This window comes from Leucopleurus acutus, assembly GCF_964270905.1.
Source record: "Leucopleurus acutus genome assembly, chromosome: 19".
Classification (NCBI taxonomy): Eukaryota; Metazoa; Chordata; class Mammalia; order Artiodactyla; family Delphinidae; genus Leucopleurus; species Leucopleurus acutus.
The window spans coordinates 52,656,265-52,682,843 of NC_139161.1; the positions used below are offsets into that span (position 1 = coordinate 52,656,265).

The following is a 26,579-nucleotide window of genomic DNA, read 5'->3' on the forward strand; positions in this document are numbered from 1 at the left end:
GTCACAAAAAGCCACATATTGTAGGATCCCGTCTGTATGACATGTCCAGCATAGGCAAATCTAGAGAGATGGAAAGTAGATTAGTGGTTGGTCAGTGTTGGGTGTGGCAGAGATAGTGTGGAGTCACAGCTAATGGGCACAGGGTCTCTTTTAGAGGGAACCAAAATGTCCAAAATGAGACAGTGGGTGATGCAGGCACAGCCCCTATGAATATTCTAAAAAACAGCAAAACACTCTAAATGGGTAAATTGAATGTTGTGTGAATTATATCTCCATAAAGCTGTTAAAGTCATAGTAATATAATTTATATTCTTTGTAATTAGCTGGTCAAAGTAAAAACCTTTGTATTTAGCTTTTTAAAAAAGTGTAAGGAAGCAAATAAGCTACTCATAAATCTATTATCCAGAGATGACGTTTCCTTCTAAACTTTTTTTCTAAATGTGTGTATCTACCTGTCTATATATAGAAGTTTACACACATGTGTGCTGAGTTACAAACTAAACTGCCCTCCCTACACTGTATCTTCCTGTGTCACTGCATACATATCCCCATCATTTGAATGGCTGGCAGTCCACCTACATTTAGGTTATTTCCCATCATAAATAACACTTCAGCTATGGTCTTTGTATGTAAGTACTTCTCCTCATATTTACATTTTGTTAGAATAAATTCTCAAGATGCAGAATCACCAAGGTCAAAAGGAATGGAAACTTTCTAAAGCTTCTGTCCTAACAAACCTCCCTCCAGGGAAGTTGTGCCTACTTCTATGAAAGGGCCCATCACATCCTGCCAATACTGTGAGTTACTATAGAAATCACTTTTTGTCACTGTGATAGTGAAAACCGGCACACCATCTGGGTAGCAAAAGTGACGATTCAGTGAGATGGAAAGGCTCACTAAAGCTCACGGCGCTAGCGGAGGGGAGTCGACACCACTCTCCTCTTGGTGGCTCAGTGGCTGCATGTTTGGTTGAGCATCAGAGGCTGTTCAGAGCCCCCAAAAGCTTGTCCTGGTGGCTGCCGCCCTGCTGGTGACTCCACCCCGATCAGTCCAAGTGGGGCAAGCACTGGCCCACTGTAGACACTGGAGCTACACACGTGCCATCTTTATGGCCCGTGGCCCCAACCCACAGCCGAGGCTGACGGCCGCACTGTGCTCTCTGCAGGGGTGACCTGGCAACCCTGAGCCTGCGGGCAAGACGGCAGGCTGGGTGCTGCCCGGAGCCCTTCTCCCCAGCTTCCCGGGCCATGTTGCGCTTGATCTAAGTAGGGCCAGATGACACCTGCCACCACCAAGGACTGACGGCTGGCCGCACTTACCTGAAGTTTGCGGAGCTGCTTGATCACTTCATCCCTAGCTTTGTTTGCAGCCTCGATTTGAGCTTCCAGGTCCTTCAGGTCTATTTCCATTTTCTTCTTTGAAGCCACAGCAAGGGCCCGCTGTTTCCGCTCATCCTCCAGCTCAGCCTCCAGCTCCCGCACCTAATGGACCGCATGGGGTTACGTCTGGTCAGACGCAGGTGCCCACACAGAGAACCGGCACGTGAGGGCTCGGGTTACTCTGGAGAGGTGCTGCCTGCCACTGGGCAGTTATGACTGTTATTAGCAGTTAATTTGTACAGAGAGATCTTTAACCACCACCACTGGTACAAACCATTTCCACCGACCACAGCAAAGGCACGTAAGGAGGCAGAGCTCACGGTCTCGGTGATGCAACGAGACTGGCCCACGTGCCCAGAGCAGAGTTCTCGGGCCAGCACCTTGCGGGTGGGCCAGCACCCCGTGGGCAAGCCAGCCAGGATGCAGACCCTCCAGCCCCCGTCGGGCCTTCAGGTGACACACCCTGCTAAGTCCATTCTGAATTCCTGACCCACAGAAACTCAGTTAATGCGTGTTGTTTTAAGTCACTAAGTTTGAGGTAAGTTGTTATCTAGCAATAAATGACTAATAAAATAAGTATTAGTGGACTGCAAATAACAAAGCAAAATTAAATCTATCTCAGATCCAAGACTTGGTACCATGAACTCCAAGGGGCTGAGAAAATATCCACAATTAATTTTTAAAGTAAACTTTTAAATTAGAAGTTTAACATGCACTCAGGAAAGTGTATAAATCATAAGTGCCCAAGCAACTTCTTAAAATTAAAAAAAATGTAAATACCTAGAGGTTTCCCTTTAAAGAGTGGCTTAATGAGGACGTGTGATCTGACCTTTGGAATACTCTGAATCACCTTGTCAGGTACATACTGATTCTTCCCTTTATCGATATTCATGAGACTCACAGAACTTGAACCTGACTACATGTCCCTGGAGATTCCACTAAGAGCTTTTCAATGGATATCCTGGCTTGTAAGTAGCAGTGATATTATCTGAGAAATAGGAAATCAAAACCAGTTGTATTACATTTTAAAGAATAAAATTATCAAAAAAAAATTATCAAATGACCAAATAAATTTCCTCCAGCTAATATGTTCCAATGTGAATGAATAAGATATTGACCCAGAGCTGGGCTTTGAGAACAAACCAGTTCCTGTTCCGGGGGCCACTCTTCCGTGACCTACCTGTTTAATGAGTAGCCGCTTCTTTTCCTCGTTCTGCTCATCTCTGGTCTGCAAGTCCCTCTCGAACTGGGCCTTCATGGCCTGCATGTTGACCTCCAGGCGAAGCTTGGCGTCTTCTGTAGCCTGAAGCTCATCTTCCAGCTCTTCCAGCTGGGTCCTCATTTCCTCCACCTGCTGCTCTAGGGCCCGTTTGGATTTTTCAAGTTCATGAACCTGGACCACAGGAAGCACAGGGAGGGGATGACCCTTGGTGGAGGGACAAGCAAGGACAGCAGTTGCTGTTTATAGGCACCCCACCCCCCTATGCATCCTCCCCTCCCACTGCAGCTACACTAGTCCTCATTTCAGAACGCGCCATCTGAATGACAGGCCTGATTTCTTTATTCACGTGTGCTCTAGAGTCGATCAGTTACTCTCCCATAACCTTGAAGCCGAGAGACCTTTAAAAGCCATGAACAATAAAAAGAGCGTGGTGTCAGGGGAGTCGCCTGTTGACTGGCCACTGTGTCTAACACAGTACATCCCTCTTGCTGTGGAAGAGGTCATTTGTATTGAAAATGCACGTGTGGAGACTTAACGTACTAGGTGTGCGAGGCCTGCCAAGCAGGGTGCAGTGAAGAAGGGGTTTGACCTTTCTCTGCGCAAAGATCCCCACCACACACGTTTACTAAGTTCTCGGTGCCAAGCGCTGTGCTGGGTGCTCCCCCTTCACGTCCCCTCTGATCCTGGAGACGATCCTTAGGCAGGCGTGCGCAGGTGCTATTATGATGTGTCCCTTTGGGGTTCACGGCCATGTCAGTTCTCACGCGGGCAGGAGAGGCCTTACGACGTGAGGAGGGCCTGTGTCTCTTAGTGTCTGGCACTCCACAGGCACAAAGGAACGCTTGTGGAATGAACGTGGGACTGTCGATTGTTCTAAAGAAAACTAATGTGGAACAAGAAAACGGAATCGGTCGTGGAATTCTCTCTCTACATTTTACTACGTAATCCTGGCCATTTCTACTCTAGGAGGCCTCTTCTTGTCCACGGGGCTGGTCCCCAGGCTGTAGGAGACTCAGCAGGAAGGTAGGACAGTCCTTCCTCCCTTATGATGTGGCCAGAGAGTCCGTGTCCCAGGAAAATGAGCTTTTATCTTTAGAGAGGACTTTATGCCTGTCAGAGCACAGCCGCAGCAGCTTCATGAAACAGGCAAGTATCACGTCCATTTGACAGAAGAGGAGACGTAGGCTTAGGCAGGTTAAATGGGAGCTTGGGGGAGAGTCAAGCCCCGAACCTGTTCTGATCCCCAGGCCTGGGTCCCCATCACTGTCCTCAACACCTCGTACACTAGGGGAGGGGGGGAGGGTAAATAAAAATCCCAGCAGCTCCTGGGGGAGGCGTGTGCAGTGGGAGGACAAGAGGGTCCCCCCGGCTCCTCTCCAGCTTCCCCACTCGGTGCAGGAGACAGATCCCACGACCCTCAACCTGAGGGGACTTCAGGTACTTGCGTGTGATACACCTGAGGCTCAGGAACAGAGAAGCCCTTCATTTAAAGGACGCCCGTCGGGATGCAGCTTAGGGCGGGGAGGGCCTGTGAAAGCGACAAGAACTCCCCGCCTGGCTTTGGCACAGGTAACCGAGAACAGACTGCAGAAAACCTGATGGCTCATCCTGGGAGTCTTTAACCCCCTAATTACATACAGGCCAAGACACTCCTGGCCCGCTCCGCTGTAGGGCTGGGCCTCCCCAGAGTCGCCTGCCTGCCCCGAAGGCACCGGTCCCCGGGACACTCACGTTCTTGCCCACGTCGTCCTTGGAGCTCATCAGGTCCTCCATGTCTGCCCGCAGCTGCTTGTTCTGCCGCTCAGACTCTTCCTTGGCCTCCAGGGCCTCCTCAAGGGCACGGGCCAGGGACAGGGCTTTGGTTTCCTTCTCTCTGGCCTCCGCTTCGGCCCGGTCTCGCTCTTCCGCGTAGCGGGCAGAGATGTTCTTCTCTTCTGCTAACAGCTACACGGGATGGCGTTGGGAGACAGTAAAAATCGATTTCAAAAGCAACAGAGACTCCTCTCATTTGCTACGTGCCTGAATTATTGCTAAGAATATCAGGCGTGTTCTCCTGTTTCCTTCTTTATGCTGGTCTGCTTTTTCCAATTTTGCTATAAATACATATTGCTCTTAAATAAGAAAGGATTATTTTAAGCCGAAATGACAAAGGCGAGGGCTTTGCCAGGAGGAAACACGTGTGGCGCTGGCCCTGGAGCCCAGGGGTGGGGAGCGCTGGGCACCCACCTGATCGAACTTCTTCTGCTTCTTCTCCAAGTTGGAGACGATCTGGCGCTGGTGGTCCAGGTCCACCAGCAGGTCATCAAGCTCCTGCTGCAGGCGGTTCTTGGTCTTCTCCAGCTTGTCGTAGGCCAGGGCCTTCTCCTCCAGGCGCTGGCTCAGTGCTTCCACGTCTTTAAGGAGCTTCTTCTTGGCTTCTTCCAAACTTTCAATTGTCCCCAGGTCGTCATCTACTTTCTTCTTGGTATCTGTCAACTGAAGGAAAAAAGATCACGATTAAAGAACTCAACTGGATGTCACACTTGAGGAATAAAGATAAAACTTGTTTTCAGTATTCTGTCAGAAGAAATAATATCAAGCAATACTATGCGTCTCTGAGCAAATGGATCTTAGACCATCAATGTCTTCGCTAATCATCTATAAAAGGATGACTGGATTGGAATTTACATAGTGGACACAGTCCGAGGGTCTTCACCTTGCTCCCAGCAAGACCCAATTAACTGTCCCAACTGGAGTTGAAACCACCCAGCAGGGCAGGGACGTCAGCTGCTAAACACACACACTGAGGCCACACGGCGTCCCGAGCGGATGCACGCACCTGGGCCTGCAGGGCCAGCACCTGCTTTTCCAGGTTCTTCCTGGCCTCTTCCTCCTCCTCCTGCTGCTCCTGGAGGCTGTTCTTCTCCTCCTCCAGCTGCCGGATCCGACTGCTCAGGTTCAGTTTTTGGCGTGTCTCTTCCTGAAGAAGCTCCTGTTTATTTTTATAAACGGTCAGTACTTAGGTTATGGTAATCACCCAAACCACAATGCCTCTGTTAAAAAAAACAGTCTCAGTGTGTGCGAAATACCCAGTGATATTAACAAACAAGTGATTTTAAAACACACCTGATCATTTAACAAGTGCCCTTAGTACAATATTGCTTTAAAGTTGTTCACGAGGGAATTCTCTGGCAGTCCAATGGCTAGGACTCCGCGCTTTCACTGCCGAGGGCGTGGGTTCAATCCCTGGTCGGGGAACCAAGATCCCGCGAGCCGTGCAGTGTGGCCAAAAAACCCAAAACAAATTTGTTCACGAGCAATGGCAGCGTCACCCCCCCAGGGGCCCAGGCCAGGGACCTGCGAGCTTCCCTCTCCCACATCTTTTATCACTCCTGGAATCCTTTCCTGTTTCTCTCAGGTCAGCGTTAATGAACGAAAACCATGAGAAAATGTTTAAAACGGCCAGCAGTGCACGAAAGTATAACAGGACCACCGCCTGGTGAACCGTACCCCGGTGAACCGCACCCCAGGCAGCGCCCGGCCAGACGGCAAGAGCCGCCTACCAGGCACCCACATGCCTGCCAGACACAGGAACCGCAGGCTCTAGATATGAGCTCAGAGGTGAGTTCCTGAGCATCAGGGCTGGTTTTGGTGCAAGATGGTTGAAAGTAAACGTAGAGCAGAATGACTTCCCTGGTGGCGCAGTGGTTAAGAATCCGCCTGCCCATGCAGGGGACACGGGTTTGAGCCCTGGTCCGGGAAGATCCCACATGCAGCGGAGCAATGAAGCCCATGTACCACAACTACTGAGCCTGCGCTCTAGAGCCTGCAAGCCACAACTACTGAGCCTGCACTCTAGAGCCCGGGAGACAACTACTGAAGCCCGTGCGCCTAGAGCCTGTGCTCCACCACAAGGGAAGCCACCGCAATGAGAAGCCTGTGCACCGCAACGAAGAGTAGACTCCGCTCGCCGCAACTAGAGAAACCCCGCATGCAGCAACGAAAACCCACCTCGGCCCAAAGTAAATAAAATAAATAAATTTATATAAAGAAAAAAAAGTAGAGCAGAAAATCAGAAAGAGGTGATAAGAGGGCAGTTCTGGGAATAGCATGTTTCACCAATTTACAGATTACAGAAACAGCAGAGTTACTATTAACACTCCACCCCCAGGGGAAATACCTGTGTGTCCTGGAGTTGAGACTCAAGACCAGCTGCGTCCTTGGCAAACTTAATACCCTTTTTCTCTGCTTCTTCTAGAAGAGTTGAGACATTATCCAATTCATTCTGCAAGGAGGAGTGAAAGGTTATGACTCACTTCGGCAGCAGGCAGAGAGAAAAGAGTGGTGGGTTCTGGACCCTAAGTGCACACCAAGCGAGCATATCGCGGGGAGGAGGGGTCAGCCTCAGCTGAGGAGGGCTCACCACCGAGAATCTGCCGCCCCCGTGAGCAGGCCCTGAGCCAGCCACCGCAGAGAGCCTCCACCCACGACCCGGACAGCGAGGCTTAGGACGGCAGAGCCCACACGTGGAGGGCGTTCTCCTAACTGGCTTGCTATCTTGTTTTTCAGCGTCAAGAGACAAAAATTATACCAAATCCTCTGAAAGAGTGGCTGCTGTCCTATGTGAGGAGGCTCAAGATCAGCCGGTGTTTTATTTTAACCCTTTTTCACACGAAGATGCACCATCCCTATACTGGGGGGAGGTGGGTGGGGGCGCAAGTGTAATTCATTTTCTTAGAGAACTTGAAAACTTCATCACACAGATTCATGTAAGTTTAAATTCTAAGAGTCACAGCCCACAGTTCTTTTTCAGCTGAAAGAAAATCTGGTATGATATACTTATCATGAATATGTAGCTATTTCTTATGGTCAGATTTTATGAATAATGTGGTAAAAACATTTTTTTCTTTTTCGTGTTTAATTAACGAGAGCTCTAAAATACCTCCCCCCCTAGAAACCCCCATGGCGTAAGACCGTCTGTGTCTTTTGTGGGGACAGTGGGTCGTAGACAAAAGGAACAGGAGCTGCCCTTCGTTCTAGTCTGTCCTCTAGTCACGTGAGCAAAGGGAAGGCACACGGAGGACGTTTCTATACTTGAAACTCAAGCTGATGGCATTTGTTTTTCCTCATTTTAGCAGTGCCCTTCAGAGATCCCCCCACTTCATCAGTCTTGGCAGCAGCGGGGCGGGGAGGGCTGTGGACTCAGCAGAGCCCAGAGGCAGGCAAGCTTCTCACGTCCTCGTCCACCAGACTCACCCGGGGGGCGCTGTGAGCTTCAAGTGGGAGAGCGACACGAGGAGCCTAACGCGGACCTGAGGCAGCCCGGGCGCCCCCAATGTCAGTCCCCTCCCCACCCCGCCAGACACTGGGGGCGACGTCCAGGAAAGGCTTTCCAGGCCTACCTGTAACTTATTCGCTTTGTCGGCCAGTTCCACCCTGAGTCTGTCTCCTTCCGAGACCTTGGCGTGGAGCTCCTGGACCTGGGCGTCCAGCTTCTTCCTCTTGTGCTCAGACTCGGCCTTGACCTGCTGCAGCACTTTCACCTCGCACGCCAGCTCCTTGTTGTCTGTCTCCAGGCCCTGCTTATTCTTCTCCAGATTTGCCTTGAACTAGGAGAGAGAAGGGAGGAGCACTTCACTCGCAGTTCTACAACAGAGGACGCAAAGGGCGCGGCTTTGGTGTCCGGAGAACCGTGCTGACACGGAGTGAGCCTGCAGTCGACATCTGTTGCATAAATGAAGGAAGACACCTGCTGTTCTCGGAGTGTGAAGACTTCTGTGGGCGGGGCACCCCTGTACACCCCGCTCAGGGCAGCAGATACAGTATGGGGGGGCGCTGGCAGCACCGCGGGGGGCCAGCATGTGAGAGGCGGAGGCGGGAACGATGAAGCAAGGGCAACGATGTGTGCGGTGCCTGAGACAGACTGGAGGCGGGAGGGGCAGGGGGCAGGGCACCGGGGACACCCAAAGGGCCTGGCGGCTTCTGGGCAGCAGGTGAGCGAGAGCAGGACGTGCAGCTGCTGAAGCTTTAGAGCTCAGTCATCAGGAGGAAGAGGGCTATCAGTGAGAGGAATATGTGATTTAAAAATAAGATCGGGGGCGCCTGGCTCTCCCAGGCCAGCACTGTGCTCTCAGAGAGCGGCCGCTGCGGGAGCACCTGGACCCCCGCGCTGCCCACCGACGTGTCCCTACCCTCTTCGCCTGCTCTAGCTGCTCCGAAAGCTCCTCCAGGGCGGTCGCGTGTCTCTGCCTCATGTCCTGGATCTGAGCCTCGTGGTTCTTCGTTTCCTCCTCGAGAGCTTTCTTCAGCTCTGCCACTTCTTGTTCACGTTTGGTGCTAGAGAAACATAATTTTAGAGGAAGAAGCTCAGAATTAGTTGAATGACTAAATTAAATGCACATTTTTAAAGTTCTGCTTTTGTTTGAAACATGACATGGATTCCAGGAGGCTGGCGTGTCTGTTACTGTGGTAGCGGGAAACCTTCCAGAACCAGCATGACCCCCATTCCACATGCGACTTACAGTCGAGACGCGGTGTAATGTCCCTAAGGGTCTTCGGACGTCCGGGGCAGCCTGGGTGTATCACAGGCCAGGCACTGCTTAACACAAGATGCCAAAACGCCTGCCACAGCGCCAGCAGGCATTTCAGTAAAACCGGAAGAGGGTAAATCCCCAAAAGGGCTGGTAAAGGCTCATCAGGCGGGACACTGCACCCCGACAAAAGGGGGGCTGAGCACCACCTTTGATTTAAGCGCACAGCTTAACACTGAAACCAGTTAAGGTAAATACCACTCCTGCCGAGAGCTGCCGTAACACCGAGAGCTTAGAGAGCAGTAACGTTCCCATCATTCTGCAGCACAACTCTGGCAAACTTGCTCTAAAACCCGTGGCCAAAGCAGTGACGTATATGCTGATTGCTGTGTGGGCGCACTTTCCTCTCTACAAGGAAGCGAAATCTAGGGGCTGCGACCAGCTGCGGCAAAGAGAAAAGGGGCCCAGGTGGCAGCTAGCTGCGTGGTGGCAGGTCACCAGACAAAGGGAGCCACCAGAGTAACGGTGGCGCAGCCTGGCTCAGCCACACGTTCACTGGAGGTGAAAGGCATGCGGGGGTCTGGCCTTGTCCTCTGCAAGCTTCCGTGCAGAGGAAGGGATGGATGCTGGAGGTGGGGGAGGGGCACCGGCATCCAAGCATCAGCCCGACAGGACAGACTCCATCGAGGTTACCTCAGTTCACCCCCCATCTACCAGATAGCAACACCATTTCCCCTGACGCGTCGGAACTGCAGGCCATCCGACCCCTTCACCAGCAGAAGCAGGGAGTGCTGTGTTGGAGCACATCCACGGTTTTAACCAATATGCACATACTGGACTTCCCTGGCGGTCCACTGGTTAAGACTCCGTGCTTCCAATGCAAGGAGGGTGGGTTTGATCCCTGGTTGGGGAACTAAGATCCTGCAAGCCGTGCAGTGTGGCCAAAAAAAAAAAAAAAAAGCGCGTATCATTGGTACTTTTTTTTTTTTTTTAAACAAGAGTTGAAGGGAAGAAGTGAGCAGAACCTTTTTTTCTACCGTGGTTGAAAGCTCAGCTGAGAAAGGCTATTTCAACCAAGTCTAATCATTAGACTGTGGGTTCCAGCCCACAGTTCAGTGGTTTCCAGATATTTAAAAAGCAGGTATTTTAAAGCCAAGGCCAGGACTTAAAACTGCTAAAAGCAGAGCTGCTCTGTGGAGGCGGGTGGGAGGGCTCGGGTGGCTCTGCGGGGACACACCCTCCCGTTGTCCTGAGGCCCTGCGTGTTAGCGGGCAAAGTCCCTGGCACGCCCGTTATCAGGCTCACCTCCTCCGCTTCTTCAGCACTGAGCGCTCCGGACACCCCCCGTCTGACCTCAGCCTGACGGCTCGGCACGGCTTCTCTCCAGGCCCAGAACCTGACAGGCACACGCCCCTACCCACCTGCCTCTGTAAATGACCCCTACTGCCCTCGCCTTGCTGCAGGCTTTCCCTTAGCCCCCTTCTCGGGGGCAGGCTCCCCTTCCCACCACGCACAGCCTGGGACAGGTGGCAGGGGTGTGGGGGTGTGTGTGTGTGCAAGCAGCCAGGTCTACCCGCCAAGGCAGCCTGGGGATTCCTGGGCTGGCCTCACGCGCCCGGCAGCTTGGGTCTTGAGGAGGGAGGAGCCGGTCAGGAGGCCAGCAGGGGCCTCAGGCAGCCCACCTGCTCACCGCTAGTTGCGCGCGCTCTCCCGGGACTTCCCGTGAGTCGTGTCTGGCTGCGCTCGTCACTTTCCTCTTGCCTACGCTCGGCGGCTGGCCCATCTGTTACTTGGGTACCTGCACTCACCTGTCCTTTTGTCTTTGTGGACACGGGCCTCCTCCTCGTCTGTTTCCTCACCACTGTTCATCAGACCAATTGCTGCAGCCAGCAGATGCCCAAACAGCCCCATCTCCTCCTGTTTCTGTGTCTGTCCCCTCTAGCCCTCTGGTCCCTGCACCCCCCTTACTTGGTTCAGGTGTAACTCTCCCTCCAGCCACGTGTGCGTACCTGGGGCTTTTCTGATCACACCTCCCTCTGTGCACCTGGCTGTGGTGCATCCACCCGCCCTGTGCTTTCTACCTACAGGCCGGTTGGTTTCTAACCACCGAGATTTTGTTACTGTTCCACGTGCCACTGTTTCCAGGAGGGAGAGAGGATGCTCGAAGTGACAGCATACAGGAAACACCCCACTCCCCGAGGACGAGCATCTCTGCCCTGCCCCCACTCACCGCAGTTCCTGCTGAGCTGCCGTGGTGTCCAGCGTGTCCTCAAGCTCTGTCTTCAGAGCTTCCAGCTCCTCACTCAAGTCCCTCTTCTGCTTTTCCGCCTTGTTCCGCGAAGCCTTCTCGGATTCAAAGTCTTCCTGCAGCTCAGCAAGCTGGGCTTGCAGCTCTCGCACGACTTTAAGCGCGTTGTTCTTGTGCAGTGTCTCGTCGTCACCCCTGCGGAGACACCCGGGCACGGGAAGCGCTCAGAGCCGGCGCCTGGGGACTCTTCCCACAAGGAGACCCTGAGACACCACCCCCAGCCCACGGCCCACGGCTTGGAGGCCCAGAGCTGGTATCAGGATGGAGTCTGGGTCCTGTCCAAAGGGCTAATAAAGTTCTCCGTGAAAAGGTAGGACCATCTCACTTTAATGATTATAATATTTAAAAATTCCCTCTCAAGCAAATGTTCTTCTAGTTAAAACACTGCTCAAGGTAGCGGTCTTGTCCGTCAGATTGGTTCCAGCCCACGGCAAATGTGCAAATTCAGAGAAGTTCTTGGAACAAAGTGGAAGCAGACCCGCCACCTTCACACCCTCCACTCTACGCCTCCTCTATCCTCTGGTGCATCTTTTTGCTCACGTGTGATTTAATGTGGGTGGATGTTCTGACCGGGGATGGGTGGGAAGTTTGAGATGAGGGAGGGGAAGCTGACACATGGGAGCAGGTGGAGAATTTTAGTTCTGGGTCTCAGCCCTCACCTCTGTAAGTGGCCGAAGAAAGACTAACAGTGACAGAGGCAGAGAAGAATTTCTGTTATAAGATTTTCTTGATTGTAATAAATTATAAATTAAACCGAGTCCTATGACCATGTAACCAAACAGTTACTGGTTAAAGAAATGAAATGAAATATTAGCATAAATGTATTTACTATATATGACTTACATTCTGTAACTGAATGGTTTAGGACTGAGTAGCAAATCGTGCTACAAGAGGGGGGAATACTTCTGAAAAGCGATTTCCTCTAAACTTCTAAATCATATTGAAATTAATCTGTAACGTACAGAAACCAGAGCATTTGATATGGTTAAAACTGTTGGTTCAGGTGTGAATTTTCAAGGATTTCATGATATGACTCGTGATTTTTAAGTGTAAATACCAAGAAGGATTGATGAGATTTTCTGGCTGCCCCAACACACATGCTCCCTGGTCTCCCAGGCCCGTGTCACACCCAATGACGAGGAAGCCATACGTCGGTGTCCCGGGGTCTCTCTGTCGGGACCCCCTCCAGCCACATGCCTAGCGCAGACCTGGCCAGGGCGCCCTGCAGCTCCTCCTCCTTCTTGGCCACCTGGATCTTGAGCTCGTCAATCTGCGCCTGGAGCTCGGCGATCTGGTCCTGCAGGTCTGTGGTCTCACCGTCCAGTTTCCTTTTGGCCTTTTCCAGTTCCTGGCGGGTCTTCTCCTCCTTCTTTAAGCGCTCTTTAGGGCAAGAAACAAGAAGCCCTTCAACACACTGAATGTCACTCCATATGGACAAATTTAAAAAGTAAACTGATTAAAGTTGAAAATTAGCCGTTGCGTTCTAAAGCACGTCGCTGCCAACCGCTCCATCACCTGAAACCCATTAAGATCAAACCGAAGGCGAGATATATTAGTAGGAGGGTGGGATTTTCAGGAAGAAACTGGGAGGATTCTAAGGATATCCTTCCACAGGGAGCGGGCCCCCGCTCTCAGAGCCAAAGTGACCTGGACCCCGTGCTGTGCCCGGGATCGCAGAGGGCTTGGCAGAGGCGGGGCGGCATGTGACTCCTGTCCCCCCGGCTCCCCTTTCACCGGGAATCCCTGGTTTGAACCCAGACTGCAGTTCCTGAGCCCTGAGGGCGAGAGGGCAGAGTGTGGGCATCTCTCCCGCCCGCCCTCTGAATCCTGCAGTGATTCCTTAATTAGGGCCCGGGATGCTTCCCTTCACACGCTGTCCTCACCCGCCCAACAGTCAGGTGAGAAAAGGACAGGCCTACCTACCCTCCCCAGAAGAGTCGCCTGCAGGTAAGAATGGTTTACGGAAAGAATTTCAGGCTGACAACAACGAGGACAACAAAATAAACCCTAAATATTGTTTTAGAAACCACTCATTTTCTCCCCGTTATAAACGACCACACGACAGCAGGGTGTTAAGAGCCAGGTTCTTCCTCCTCTGTCGATGCCAGTCTCCAGCTGCGGGTCAAAGGGAAGGTTTTCTGGGGTCTTTCCAACTTCCACCCTCTTTTCTTATTTCTTTTGCAGAAGGCAGTGATCCATTTTGCAAAAATCCTAGCATTTGTTGACATGACTTGGGCCATCAGAGTGAGACACTGCTACCGTGCACAGAGTCTCCTGTCCCTGTCAGGTTTTGTGTCAGCAGCTGTCCCTTTGTGAAGGGAAACCTAGGCACCTCGACGCAGCATTTAGATTAAACACATACAAATTTAACGGCCTGTACAGCTCAAACTTAATTTACGTCCCAACTGTGTCCACCAAAGGGCAATCTACTTTACTATAGGACCTAACTTTAAAAGTTTAAAGATAATCTAGTGCCGTTTGATGACACTAAATACCTGGTGACTAGGCAAATGACGACACCATATAAGAGGGCTATTTTAATAGCTGAACCCAAACTGATGAGCGGTCCCCATGTACACTTCCTATCACAGCATGTTCTGATTTAAGTAGAATCTAAAGGCTCACATGTCCTAGCCCTAAATTTCTCTAGCCTCCAACACTCACCTTCTAAGTCTGAGATCATCACTTCTTGCTTATTCCTGATCTTGGCCAGGTTTTTTGCCTTTTCTTCCTCTTCAGCCAGCTGAGAGGAACACTCAGCAATGCGATCTTCCATGAGTTTCTTTTCCTGAATAGCAAAAACGGCTTCAGAAAAGGCATTCAAAATGACAAGTGGGTTTGGTTATTACTTAGAAAACAAGTAACGTTGGCACTGTCACCCCCAGCAGACCGTATATTCCAAGAAGGCAGGAAAAGGAGGCTCAGGACCCTCTAGAGCTTCGCCCGCCCGCCTGGCCTGCAGTCCCGCAGCCGGTGCTGAATGTATTACCGCCCAGATGGGAACAAGTCGTCGGTGAGTGTCCAAAGGGCACAAAATGTCCACGTTCAGTCATCTCAGGGATTAAAAGGATGTTTGGTGGATTAAAAAAATTAAATAGTTTCTGTCTTTAGAAATCTATACCGACTATAAATCTGTAGAGACTTAGAAAACTGAATAAATGAACTTGAAATCTTGAGAACTTCCTGTTTCAAGCCACTTTCAGTGAGAGCATTGACACAAGTATTTTCCATATTCTAAAAGCAGCTCTTGGACTCCCCTGGTGGCACAGTGGTTAAGAATCTGCCTGCCAATGCAGGGGACACGGGTTCGAGCCCTGGTCCAGGAGGATCCCACATGCTGCGGAGCAACTAAGGCCGTGCACCGCAACTGCTGAGCCTGTGCTCTAGAGCCCGTGAGCCACAACTGCTGAGCCCACGTGCCACAACTACTGAAGCCCGCGGGCCTAGAGCCCGTGCTCCGCAACAAGGGAAGCCACTGCGATGAGAAGCCTGTGCACCTCAACGAAGAGTAGCCCCTGCTCGTTGCAACTAGAGAAAGCCCGCGTGCAGCAACAAAGACCCAACGCAGCCAAAACTAAATAAATAAAATACATTTATTAAAAAAATAAAAATAGGGCTTCCCTGGTGGCGCAAGTGGTTGAGGGTCCGCCTGCCGATGCAGGGGACACGGGTTCGTGCCCCGGTCTGGGAGGATCCCACATGCCGCGGAGCGGCTGGGCCCGTGAGCGATGGCCGCTGAGCCTGCGCGTCCGGAGCCTGTGCTCCGCAACGGGAGAGGCCACAACAGTGAGAGGCCCGCATACCACAAAAAAAAAAAAAAAAAAAATAAATAAATAAATAAATAAAAATAAAATCAGCTCTTAAATGGAAATAGTCTCTTACTTTGATAAATTTGGAATTTTGGTCCTCGAGAAGCAGAATCTCCTCTTCCATCTTCTTGATCTTGGCCTCTGCCGTCACCTTCTCCAGCTGCAGTTTCTGGCGGGCCCCCTCCTCCTCGTCCAGCTGCTCCTCCAGGTCCTTGGGGAGAAGTACATGCGGTCAGTCTCCCCACTTTCTCTACGAAATTCTACACATGCTAACAAGCAAGGTCAAAATGAAAGGCCAGTGTTTGATTTTCAAAATGGCAGGGTTATTTTTAAACATGTAAAATGTAATTATGTGAAACAGACACTTGTGTCCACTATAGGTTAAGTACAAAGTGGGTCAGTCCTTCTAGAAGCCAACATGGAAGAATGGAGCAGCTCTGAAAAAGAGCATTTCTTTTAAACCAGCGGTTTCAGGAAAAGGCACAGATGTGATTTATATTGAAAAGACCTGTAGCAAAGTGTTATTTATCACACTGAGGAACTATGAACATACTTCAAAAAAGTCTTGGTGATTAAAAGTGGGTACATTTGTAAAATGGGATAATGTAGTTATTAAAATCCATACTTTAGAATAGTAGTAACACAGGGAAACTGAATAATATAGTCCAACTACATCAAACACATAAGAGAAAGACAACTCAGAAACAACCATGGAAATAGTACAGGTTGGTGAGAATGGACTGTCTCAGGTCAGGCGTGCCGTGCCGTTCACAACATGAGTGCACCGCCAAACTGGGTGGGATTCCAGAGTTTACACATGGTTTTCCTATCACATGCTTCTCTTTATTTCATACCCTACATTATCGTAGCTAATAAACATATGCATTACAGAACAGAGTTGTACATACAAATCAATATATGGCCAGTTTAAGAAGGTTTCAAGGGACTTCCCTCGTGGCACAGTGGTTAAGAATCCACCTGCCAATGCAGGGGACATGGGTTCAAGCCCTGGTCCAGGAAGATCCCACATGCCACGGAGCAACCAAGCCCGTGCGCCACAACTACTGAGCCTGCGCGCCTAGAGCCCGGCTCCGCAACAAGAGAAGCCACCGCAAAGAGAAGCCCGCGCACTGCAATGAAGAGTAGCCCCCGCTCGCCACAACTAGGGAAAGTCCGTGCACAGCAACAAAGGCCCAACGTAGCCAAAAATAAATAAATAAATTTATTTTAAAAAATTAATAATAAAAGCTCATAAACACAGAGGTTAAAAAAAAACTTTCAAGGGTAATTTTGGCTAAATAATTTATCACGGTTGATTCTGTAATGAAACCTCTGCACAAGATTAACCTTTTTTGTGAAAAACTTCAAACACACATATAAGTACAGAGTAGCATGGTGATTCTGACACAAATGCATCAGCCCAAGCTTAACAAGCATCAGCTCATGGTCAGTGGTCACTTCTAAACCCCCAGCTTCTCCCTCCTCCACTGCGTTATTTTGAAGCAAATCCCAGACATCATATTTCACCTGTAAACCTTCAGGCTCTATCTCTAAAAGATGAAGACCATTTAAAAATACACTTGTTTGAACTGGAATCCAAATAAGGTTCACACACTGTGATTGATAAGACTCTTAAGACTGCTTTAATCTCTAGGTTCTCTTAAATTTCTTTCTCCTCCCTTTTTCTCACCATTTATTTGTTAAAAAAAAAAAAAACCAAAAGGGCTTCCCTGGTGGTGCAGTGGTTGAGAGTCCGCCTGCCGATGCAGGGGACGCGGGTTCGTGCCCCGGTCTGGGAGGATCCCACATGCCGCGGAGCAGCTGGGCCCGTGAGCCATGGCCGCTGAGCCTGTGCATCCGGAGCCTGTGCTCCGCAACGGGAGAGGCCACAACAGTGAGAGGCCCACGTACCGCAAAAACAAAAACAAAAACCAAAACCAAAAGAACCCCACAGGTCATTTGTCCTACAGTTTCCCAGAGTCTGGATTTTGTCCACTGCATCCCTGCACTGCACACTCCTAAGGTGACAAAAGCAGTGAACAGAACAGTGGGTCCAGTGTAATTCAATTAATAAATGAATCCACATATATCTGTTCAGAAATATATGCAAAAAATAATAGGGATTAATGGGATGATGGGTGGGAGGAGACTTCTAAGTGCGATTTTATATTCTCTGGGTATTCTACAATATAGTGTTATAATCAGGGAATTAATATTGAAAACAAAACCAAAACCAAAAACAGCTCTAGTAGAAAAGGAGACAGATCAGAAATCCCTGAAAGCCTCACTTGTGGGCGGGGGGGGGAGGACAAGAGACCAACAAGGTTGGGTTTTCCCAAGAGCCATGCAGTTAATATAGAATCTCAGATATTCCATAAGAGGGGGAAAAAAATTTAATAATAACATTACCATAAATATTTTACAATGTGTTTGAATTTACAATGGAGATATTAAGATAACAGTGCAAAAACCCAGTGAAAGAGTCTAGAGTAAAGGTTATGAAGATGGAAAGTACTGAAAAAAAAAAACAGGCAAACAACAACAACAAAAAACCCTGTTCTTACAAGGAAATGCTTGTTTTCTAAAGAGAGTAATGCAAGCATTTCATGTGGAGTTGTTAAAACGTGGAGCGTAAAACAGTAGGTTGGGGAGACTGGAGATGACTCTGGGTGTCCTTACCCTGTGTGAGTAAAATATTATCACTGAAATGAGCACATGCTCTGAAACAAAGAGAAGATCAAAATGGAAAACGAATTTGAAAAAGGACACATGTATATGTATAACTGAATCACTTTGCTGTACACCTGAAACTATCACACCATTGTTAATCAACTATACTCCAGTATAAAAATAAAATGTTTAAAAAAAAAAGAGAAAATCAAAACTGTTGATAATACCACCAGAACTCACTGTTATTGGTGACTATTATTCTAGATCTTCTGTACGTCCCCTTATAAAAATCATACAGTTTGTAAGTTATATACTTTTTGACCTTACTGTGTATACTCTTTTGCAACTCCCCTTACTAATGTATTATAAATACCCATAAAAATAGACATCTTTTAAATTTATAACTGTATATTATTACCGTAGTTTAAGAATCCCCTATTGTTAGATAATTAGTAGGCTTCCACTGATTTATGCTTTCAGTCCTAGAACTAGAATTGCTGGATTAATGTGTACTTTTTATAGCTTTCGTGATATTTTGCCAACCTATTATGGGATACTGGAAAGCTGTTTGTGTTGAAGAATGGAGAGGGCCTGGACAATTTATTGTATGGGGTATTTGCCAAAGAAATAATATGATATCTTTTGCGGTTCTGAGAAATGTCTGAAATGTCTGTGCTTTGCGAAGATAAGCCAAGTGGTGGGGATAAAATTAAGGGAGAGATCTGGAAGAAAGGAAGTTTGGTGCTGGACCCATGAAGCAGCGGGGGCAGATACAGACACCCTGACACTCGAGGCCGTACTGGGTAGGCTGGCGTGGGATTCACGGAGAACGTGTCTCAGGGCACAGGCACAATCACTGTCGTCTGCATCACTCATCTGGGTGTTCAATCAGAGAGAACCGCGCTTCGTGTGAGGACAGCTGGATCTCAACAAGAAAGTAGCTACCAGCAGGAAGGGCTAAGTGTTTTATTCTGATTCCTGGCCACCTCCTGCGTCAGCGCTGAGCATTTATTGTGAACCACACCACCTCGTAGGTGTCTCTAATGGATGGAGTGAGCAGTGGAATTATTAATGAGAACACAACGAACAAGCTCCGTCCCCGCAGACCCTGGGACGCATCCTCTAAGATGCCACAGCAGAACGTAAAAACGATTCCTGTTCAAAATAACCAATCTGCGTTTGGAGGAATCTATTATATGTGTGCTTCGAGTGATCTTTTAAAGGGGTGGGGGGGGGTGGGGAGAAACGGCTTATTACTTAGGCTCCTGTTGCTCCTCAATGGACACAAGAATCCAAACCCAGAGCATCTCTTCACTCAACAGATCCACTTGGAAAACCCCAACTATAACCCTAAATGAAGCTTATCGCAGATACCTGAATGTGTGCTTGCATTTTCTTCTTCTCATTTTGGAGGATTTGGTTTCTTTCTTCTTCTTCTTCAACCCTAGACTCCAAGTCATGGAGAATCTCTTCTAATTCCTGCTTCTTAGCGGCAAGTCTTGCCCTCATCTCTTCTGCTTCAGCGAAGAGCTCAGTCTCTGCTTGTAGTTGCTCTGCCAGGATATTCTTCTCTTCTAGCAGCTGCAATCACAATAGAGCGTCCGGTGCTATGACTGGCCGGTTGTGCACAAGAGACAGTCACTGGGACTCCAGTGGCCAGTGCAGGTCGCCCAAGAAACCCGGAGTTAAAAATATATAACGTCACTCGCAAAACTTTCAAATATATCTTCGGCTCTAGCAAAATAAGCTGGGTGAAAACTTGAGACAACAGAAACAACGAAAAAGGTTATCCTGAATAATACATATTAAATTCATGCTATTTGAAAGAATTCCCTTTCTTACTATTAAGGTAATTCACAAAGGGACCAAAGAATAGGAGGAGAAATATTATACAAATGCTATGAAGTTCATGGTGACTGAAGCCACCTGGTATCAAATGATATTCTGGCCTCTACTGTTAAAACTTTTCGGCCCTGAACACATCAGTCCTATCACTGTCAACTACAAACATTTCCTGAGTCTCTGCTTTGTCCATGAAGCACGGCTCCCTGAGAACGGGATGTGGACTCAGGACCACTGTGGCTGGAGAACAGGCAGCGGGGTGCCTTGTACTGTCTCATCCTTTTACTTTTTTCTAGGTCCCTTGTGAGCAGTCACAGGAAGGTGCTAATACCAGGAGAAGTGTCACCGGTGTTAAACGCACCCCTGATAGCAAACTTGATCATCTGGGTGTCCAAAGGGTGACAAAGGCAAAAATGCAAGAGCTCAAGCCGATTTCAGTTTATATATACCCCAATGCTTGGCCTAATACATCTGCTACCTCTATGCTCAAACGTCTATGAATACACATAAAGTAAGATGCTGTTTATTTGGAATTCACTGGGTGGGTCCCTATCCGCGGGATCGCGCATCTTCTTCCAGGGCTGAGCGGGAACTGGTGAGCTGTACCTGTTGGTGCTTCCTCTCCATCTCCTCCAGCTCCCCTTCCACCTTCGTCTGCTTCTCTTTCACCTTCAGCAGCTCTTCGTCTTTGGCCTGGAGTTCCTCCTCTTGGCGAGTGACTTGTAGGAGCGGCTTCACCTACGTTCACGACATTGAACGCTGACCGTCGCACCCTGCACCTCCCCGCCCCTGGGCTTCTCTTGGTCCCGTGCGTGCCACCCCAGGGGGAGCCGGGCGCCCACCTTGGTGAAGACGCGCCACCACTGCCAGTGCCGCAGCTTCAGGTACGCGGCGCAGTTGCGCTGCAGCACCTTCAGGGCGCTCAGCTGCTGCTGCTTCTTGGCGAAGGCCCTGAAGAAGAGGCAGGAAAACTAGTTAAAGAAAACTGTGGTTTTGTTTTTGTTTTGTTTTGCTTGTAAACAACAATCATTTATTCCTCACAGTTCTGGAGGCTGGGAAGTCCAGGATCGTGGCCCCGGCAGATTCCGTGTCTGCCGAGGACCCACTTCTTCACTGACAGCTTCTTCTTGCTGTCGCCTCACGTGGGGGAAGGGCGAGGAAGCTCTGTGGGGTCTCACTCACGAGGACACTAATTCCATTCGTGAGGGCTCCACCTTCATGCACTAATCACCCCAAACCCCATCCCACTGGGGATGAGATTCTGGCGCACGAATCTGGGGGACACGTTCAGGCTACAGCAAATAAGAGAGAACTGGCTTTGACAGCTGCTGTCACAGGAGACTTCCTAGAGGGAATGTTCTTTGTGGGCTGGGCTGGGGATCGGGGACACAACCACGTCCCTGCTGGATGGCGGGCCTGCTCCGCCCACCTCAACTCTTGTCACGGGACCTGGTACTCTGTTCACAGACGCTGCCGGAAACGGCCCCTGCCACCTACCCCCAGACACACACGTCCGTACGTGTCCGCGCGCACGCGGGTGTGAACAAGGCCCTGCTCTCCCCCTCCCTTTGCTGCGCTTCTCATCCATCCTCTATTAGATACTCTTTCCTTTTTGGATGTGTCACAGGACAAACATCCCTCTTTCTTTCTAAGGTGCCCTTTCTCCTCCTTCCCTCCTGGACTGGACCTGCAGGTCCTCTTGCTGACACCTCTCATTTACAGACGGGCTCAGAGAAGCCCTCCCCGAGGACCCACGCTGAAGCAGGACCCCTTTATTGTCTGTCTTGGCCCCTTGTTTGTATCCTTATTTAGAACGTGTATCTGCTTACCTGGCTCTCGGTCCCACAGGACAGGGACCTCAAGTCTCCCGCGCTCTCGTATTTCTAGCACAGAACACATGCTTATTAGCGCAAGCACACACTCTAAGCATTTAATACATGATTTCCCACTTACTTTCTGGCTAAGTAACCTCTGCAAACAGCCTGAAAGAAGATAATGATATCGGTAATTTTTAAATCTCTTTCTTCCTCTAAGTGTGCCAGAACTCCAGCTCTGAAAAATATCTTGCTCTGTCCAATCCTGTACAAGTTTGGGTCCAATTCTAAAGCCCGGATCTGAGAGAGAGAGAGTCTGTTTGTTATTTTTGCTACAGGAAAGATTGTGTCAACAGCCCACGAACCAGAAAAATCCAGAAGAGCTTACCATGCGCTCACAAGCCTGTTTGCCATCCATAAAGCCCTTAGGAATAGCATTTGGAGTTAGGATCTCGTATCTGTAAGAAAAGCAGCCCAAAAGCCTTTTGTAAAAATCTGTGGAAATGTTTACCTACTAACTATGAGTCTGCTTCCCCTAAGAGGCAAGGATATGATGGGCAATCATGTCGAATGAAGAGTAAAGAAATGACCAGCTGATAATCTGAGGTTTTCTGCAGATCTAGTTTCTATTTCTTAAAAGCAGCAGCAAAATGAAAATGCAGTCATTTCTCCCAAGTCAGAGACCATGTTTAAGAAGTTGTGGTGGAGAGGAATCAAAAGCATGATGATTTTAGAAACTTTCTGTTTTTTGTCTCCCACAAAATGTCCACATCCTTAAGATGCAAGCAGAATCTGGCTCTTTGCGTGCTGAGTCACTGTCAACTTGTAGGCATTTATTAGATAACAGAGAAGGCGTAAGAGCAATGCTTGGAGGGCCTCTGTTTAGAACAGGAGGAAGGGGACTTCCCTGGTGGCGCAGTGGTTGAGAATCCACCTGCCAATGCAGGGTACACGGGTTTGAGCCCTGGTCTGGGAAGATCCCACATGCTGCGGAGCAACTAAGCCTGTGAGCCACAACTACCAAGCCTGTGTGCTGCAACTACTGAAGCCTGCGCGCCTAGAGCCTGTGCTCTGCAACAAGAGAAGGCACCGGGATAAGAAGCCCACGCACCGCAACGAAGAGTAGTCCCCGCTCACTGCAACTAGAGGAAGCCTGCGCACAGCAATGAAGACCCAACACAGCCAAAAATAAATAAATTAAAATTTAAAAAAAAAAAAAAAAGCACAGGAGGAAGTCTCAGGGTGACTCAAAACAGCACTGGGCTGGGCGCACATATGTTCACCGACCTGCACACTTGAGGGCTGTGCATTTACTGTATGTGTGTTATACCCAAGAAAATAAATTTTAGCACAAAGACAGTGGCTGTATTAAAAGATGAATCCTGGCTACTTCAACCAACTTTGTATTTTGGATGCTAGTTATGTTCCATTTTCTTCTATCAAATAAAAAGTGAAGGGCTTCCCTGGTGGCGCAGTGGTTGGGAGTCTGCCTGCCGATGCAGGGGACATGGGTTCGTGCCCCGGTCCGGGAAGATCCCACATGCCGCGGAGCGGGTGGGCCCGTGAGCCATGGCCGCTGAGCCTGCGCGTCCGGAGCCTGTGCTCTGTGATGGGAGAGGCCACGGCAGTGAGAGGCCCGCGTACCGCAAAAAAAAAAAAAAAAAGTGAAAATCTACCAGCTCGTTTATCATATGGTGGGGCCATAATAAGGGTTTCCCCGAAAACCTGTAGGGATTGGAACAGTTTTTCAACTGGATTCCCTCTGGGAGAAAGGGCTACTCTTCGACCTGCAGCACTGTTTATTTTATGGAAAAACAAATGCTTCATATTTGGAAACTTGATTTCCAGGAGCAAAGAGGAAAAAGGCAAACTAGACTAACTGTTAAAGAAAATTACATAATACACTTTAAAAAAAACTGTTGCCCATCATATGTTTTCATCCATTTCTACTGCACACTGATCTCCCTCTTGTTTTTTTTCCTAATTCTTTTCTAATCTCCACCTATTTCCGACCCTACTTTAGTAAAAGGATTGTAAGAACACACACACGGGCACACACAGTGGGAAAAATATATACATACACACGTACACAGATATATTCATTGAAAAAAAGATGGAAAGAAATGTCCCAAAGTGCTTTTAGGAGTCACACCTGAATAATTTTTATTTACTTTTAACGTATTTAAAATTTTTCCTAAAAGGAACATACGTTATTCCTATATTTTATTTTTATTTTATTTTATTTCTTGCGGTACACGGGCCTCTCACTGTTGTGGCTTCTCCCGTTGCGGAGCACAGGCTCCGGACGCGCAGGCTCAGCGGCCATGGCTCACGGGCCCAGCCGCTCCGCAGCATGTGGGATCTTCCCGGACCGGGGCACGAACCCATGTCCCCTGCATCGGCAGGCGGACTCTCAACCACTGTGCCACCAGGGAAGCCCCCTATATTTTAAAACATCAGTTTAAAACAAAGTTATGCTTAAATCCCAGGTAGAACTGTCTGAATGAGTGAACTGTAAGTTCTCAGCTCTGTGTTTCCTCACAGCTGCCTCAGGGTCCCAAGGCCCCCGTCTTTGCTGCGCCCAGAGAAGTTATGAGCACCCTGCCTCTTTGTAAAGTAGGCACTCAATATTCCCGACCAACGGTAAAGGGAATAATTATGACCGCCCTCCTATATGAAAAGAGAACGGAAACCCTCCAGGGAACAAGGAGGAGTCTTTTCGCATCATCTCACTGTTTGATTCACATTCAGATACGCTTTGATACGCACAGAACCCAGGTAAAGGTGAGCAATACCTCTGTCTGAATTCCTGGAAAACAATCCGGTTGGGGAATCCCTGGCGACAGATTCGGATCCCTTCCAGGACACCGTTGCAGCGAAGCTGATCCAGCACTAGGTGCGGGTCCAGTTTCCCAGCCTAATCGAGCAGATGACAGTGTTAGAGCTCCATCTCTGGGACCGGACCTCGATCCGCCTTCCACACCCGCCTCCGTTCTGCTAAGCACGTACCCGCTTCTCGTGATTCGGAATGATGCAGCGCACGAAGTTAGGGTTGGTGTTGCGGAGCGTCGCCATCAGCTTGGTGAGAGATTCTTTGTAGAGCTGCCCGACTGTACGGAACATGCCCTTCTTGGTTTTATAGGCAGAGCCAAAAGCTGTCTCCGTCATCCCCGTCACTTGGTCCAGACCCACGATCCGGTCCACTGGTGGAAATAAAAAAGACAAGCGAAAATAAGGCAACTCTAACTCTTGAGCAGGGAAAGAAAAGACAGAGTGAGAGTGCAGCAGCACAAGCTTTGTGGGACAAATGATAAGAGATGCCATAGAGGTAGGGCAGTCAGCATATTTAGACACTGCACAAGCCGTGGACCTAAAAGCCACACACTTCTAGGGCAGGATACTGTAGCGCTTTGACAACTTTGTACCGCACCCCAGCAGGTGCCTCCCGCTGCACTAGTTTCAGGAACTCACTGCCTGATACCATTGGCCTGTCACATATACAGTTATTTGGTAGATGCAAGATTACTGGCTGGCACTGATACGCAAACCGACACGGTAACAAGTCTCAAAATAGGAAATGGCTTCTAAAAATGTACGTTAAGATATACGTTTATACAAAGCAAGTCCACTTAGTGAACATGCTCAGCAGTTAGGGACCAGAGTCATCTCTTACGGGTCATTAGATTTCGAAAGAGAAAGGCCAGCAAATGCAGGAAGATTGGGTCACCTCAGCTCAGGTTTTTAGGAAGGAGTAAACTTCAACTCTCTCCTCAAAGCATGGATGACACTCATGAAAGGGCAAGAACGCTCCAGCGGAAGGAGTCTTCTGAAAAGTAATCAGTGCCCGAGCTCAGTTCAACGATGGCTAAACCTCTCAGACGCTACGCTCTTATTAAAGCAGCGGACAGTTTCCACTGTCCACACACCTAACGCTTCCCGTGATGGGATCACACGCAGAAGCCCGGCAAGTGCACCGGCGGCCAGCCAAACATTCGGTGCCTAACACGCTCTCGTCAAAAAAAAAACTGATGAATGAACGAAACACACAACAGAAATACTTCTTTAAAAAACCAAAATATCAGTTGAACTACCCCATCCACGCTCTCTTCGACCCTAGCAGTCCCCTCCGTTTCTCCCGTCTGCGCCCAGGGCAGAAAGCACGTGGGGACCAGGCACCACATGAAGTGCTCTCTCAGCAACACCTCAGTCTTGATTCCAATCCTTGCTTTCCAGGGAGGTTTTTATGGAAGAGGCGACCATGGCCCGGGAGGTAAGGGAACTTGTCCAAGTCACGCAGGCCTTCCGCGGAAGCTGCGAGAAGGGTGGACGACGCCTGCACACTGCCTACACTTTCCCCTGAGTGAAGCCAACAGACTCGAGGGTTGAGGGCAAAGCTAGCCCTGCCTGTGCCCCTCGGAGACCAACACTCTCTCCTGGGCCTTCAGCCCGTCTCTCCTCACCAAGCCTGCCCCTGCACGCGCCATGACAATGAACTTCCGTGAGCCACCCGCTTCCGTCTCCTCAGAGCCGGGCCTCTTTCTAGGCGGTTCCCACACCTGCCATTCCTCATCCTTCCCGCCAGTTCCTCACTGTGCAGCCGACTGGCTTCCAGGCCACCCTCCCCCCACACCCCATTCCACTCAGGCCACGACAGGCCCGGGCCTTATTCAACTTGACCCTGGTCCATTTACCTGTTGACCGTCACAGCAGCATTCTAGAAACTCGCCACACCTGGCTTCTCTTGTGGACTAGGGACCCCACCTTCTCCTGGCCCTCGACCCACCTCTCTCACTACCACACTCTCCTTGATGACTTCTCTTTTGCGTTTTCTGTACATCACGACGCTCACTAAGGGCCCAGACTCAGCTCACCTAAAATCCTTTCTAGAATAAGACAGGACACAAGTGCGGGCAGAGAGCATTTGACCAGAATTCCTCAAGCCCCAATCTCATCCTGGGCGATCACATCATACCTGACCTCCCAGCACCTGTCACTGAACACCTATATTCTGCCCACCCGGAAGTCA

At 49.4% G+C, this 26,579-nt stretch overlaps 1 protein-coding gene across 2 annotated transcripts in view; it reads right to left on the reverse strand.

Annotated features, from left to right (window-relative positions):
• Positions 1–26,579, reverse strand: part of MYH10 (myosin heavy chain 10) — a 133,889-nt gene that overhangs the window by 9,416 nt on the left and 97,894 nt on the right. For both annotated transcript variants that reach the window (XM_082861231.1, XM_082861232.1), the window contains exons 16-34: positions 24,563–24,756; positions 24,349–24,470; positions 21,942–22,011; positions 21,693–21,853; positions 20,582–20,690; positions 20,346–20,477; positions 19,272–19,478; positions 15,301–15,438; positions 14,083–14,206; positions 12,627–12,798; positions 11,341–11,553; positions 8,772–8,916; positions 7,983–8,189; positions 6,761–6,865; positions 5,420–5,572; positions 4,828–5,076; positions 4,333–4,545; positions 2,560–2,772; positions 1,320–1,481 (exon numbers count right to left, since the gene is read on the reverse strand). In XM_082861231.1, coding sequence (XP_082717357.1) covers positions 1,320–1,481; positions 2,560–2,772; positions 4,333–4,545; positions 4,828–5,076; positions 5,420–5,572; positions 6,761–6,865; positions 7,983–8,189; positions 8,772–8,916; positions 11,341–11,553; positions 12,627–12,798; positions 14,083–14,206; positions 15,301–15,438; positions 19,272–19,478; positions 20,346–20,477; positions 20,582–20,690; positions 21,693–21,853; positions 21,942–22,011; positions 24,349–24,470; positions 24,563–24,756 — 3,089 coding nt within the window. The remainder of the gene's footprint in view (positions 1–1,319; positions 1,482–2,559; positions 2,773–4,332; positions 4,546–4,827; positions 5,077–5,419; positions 5,573–6,760; positions 6,866–7,982; positions 8,190–8,771; positions 8,917–11,340; positions 11,554–12,626; positions 12,799–14,082; positions 14,207–15,300; positions 15,439–19,271; positions 19,479–20,345; positions 20,478–20,581; positions 20,691–21,692; positions 21,854–21,941; positions 22,012–24,348; positions 24,471–24,562; positions 24,757–26,579) is intronic.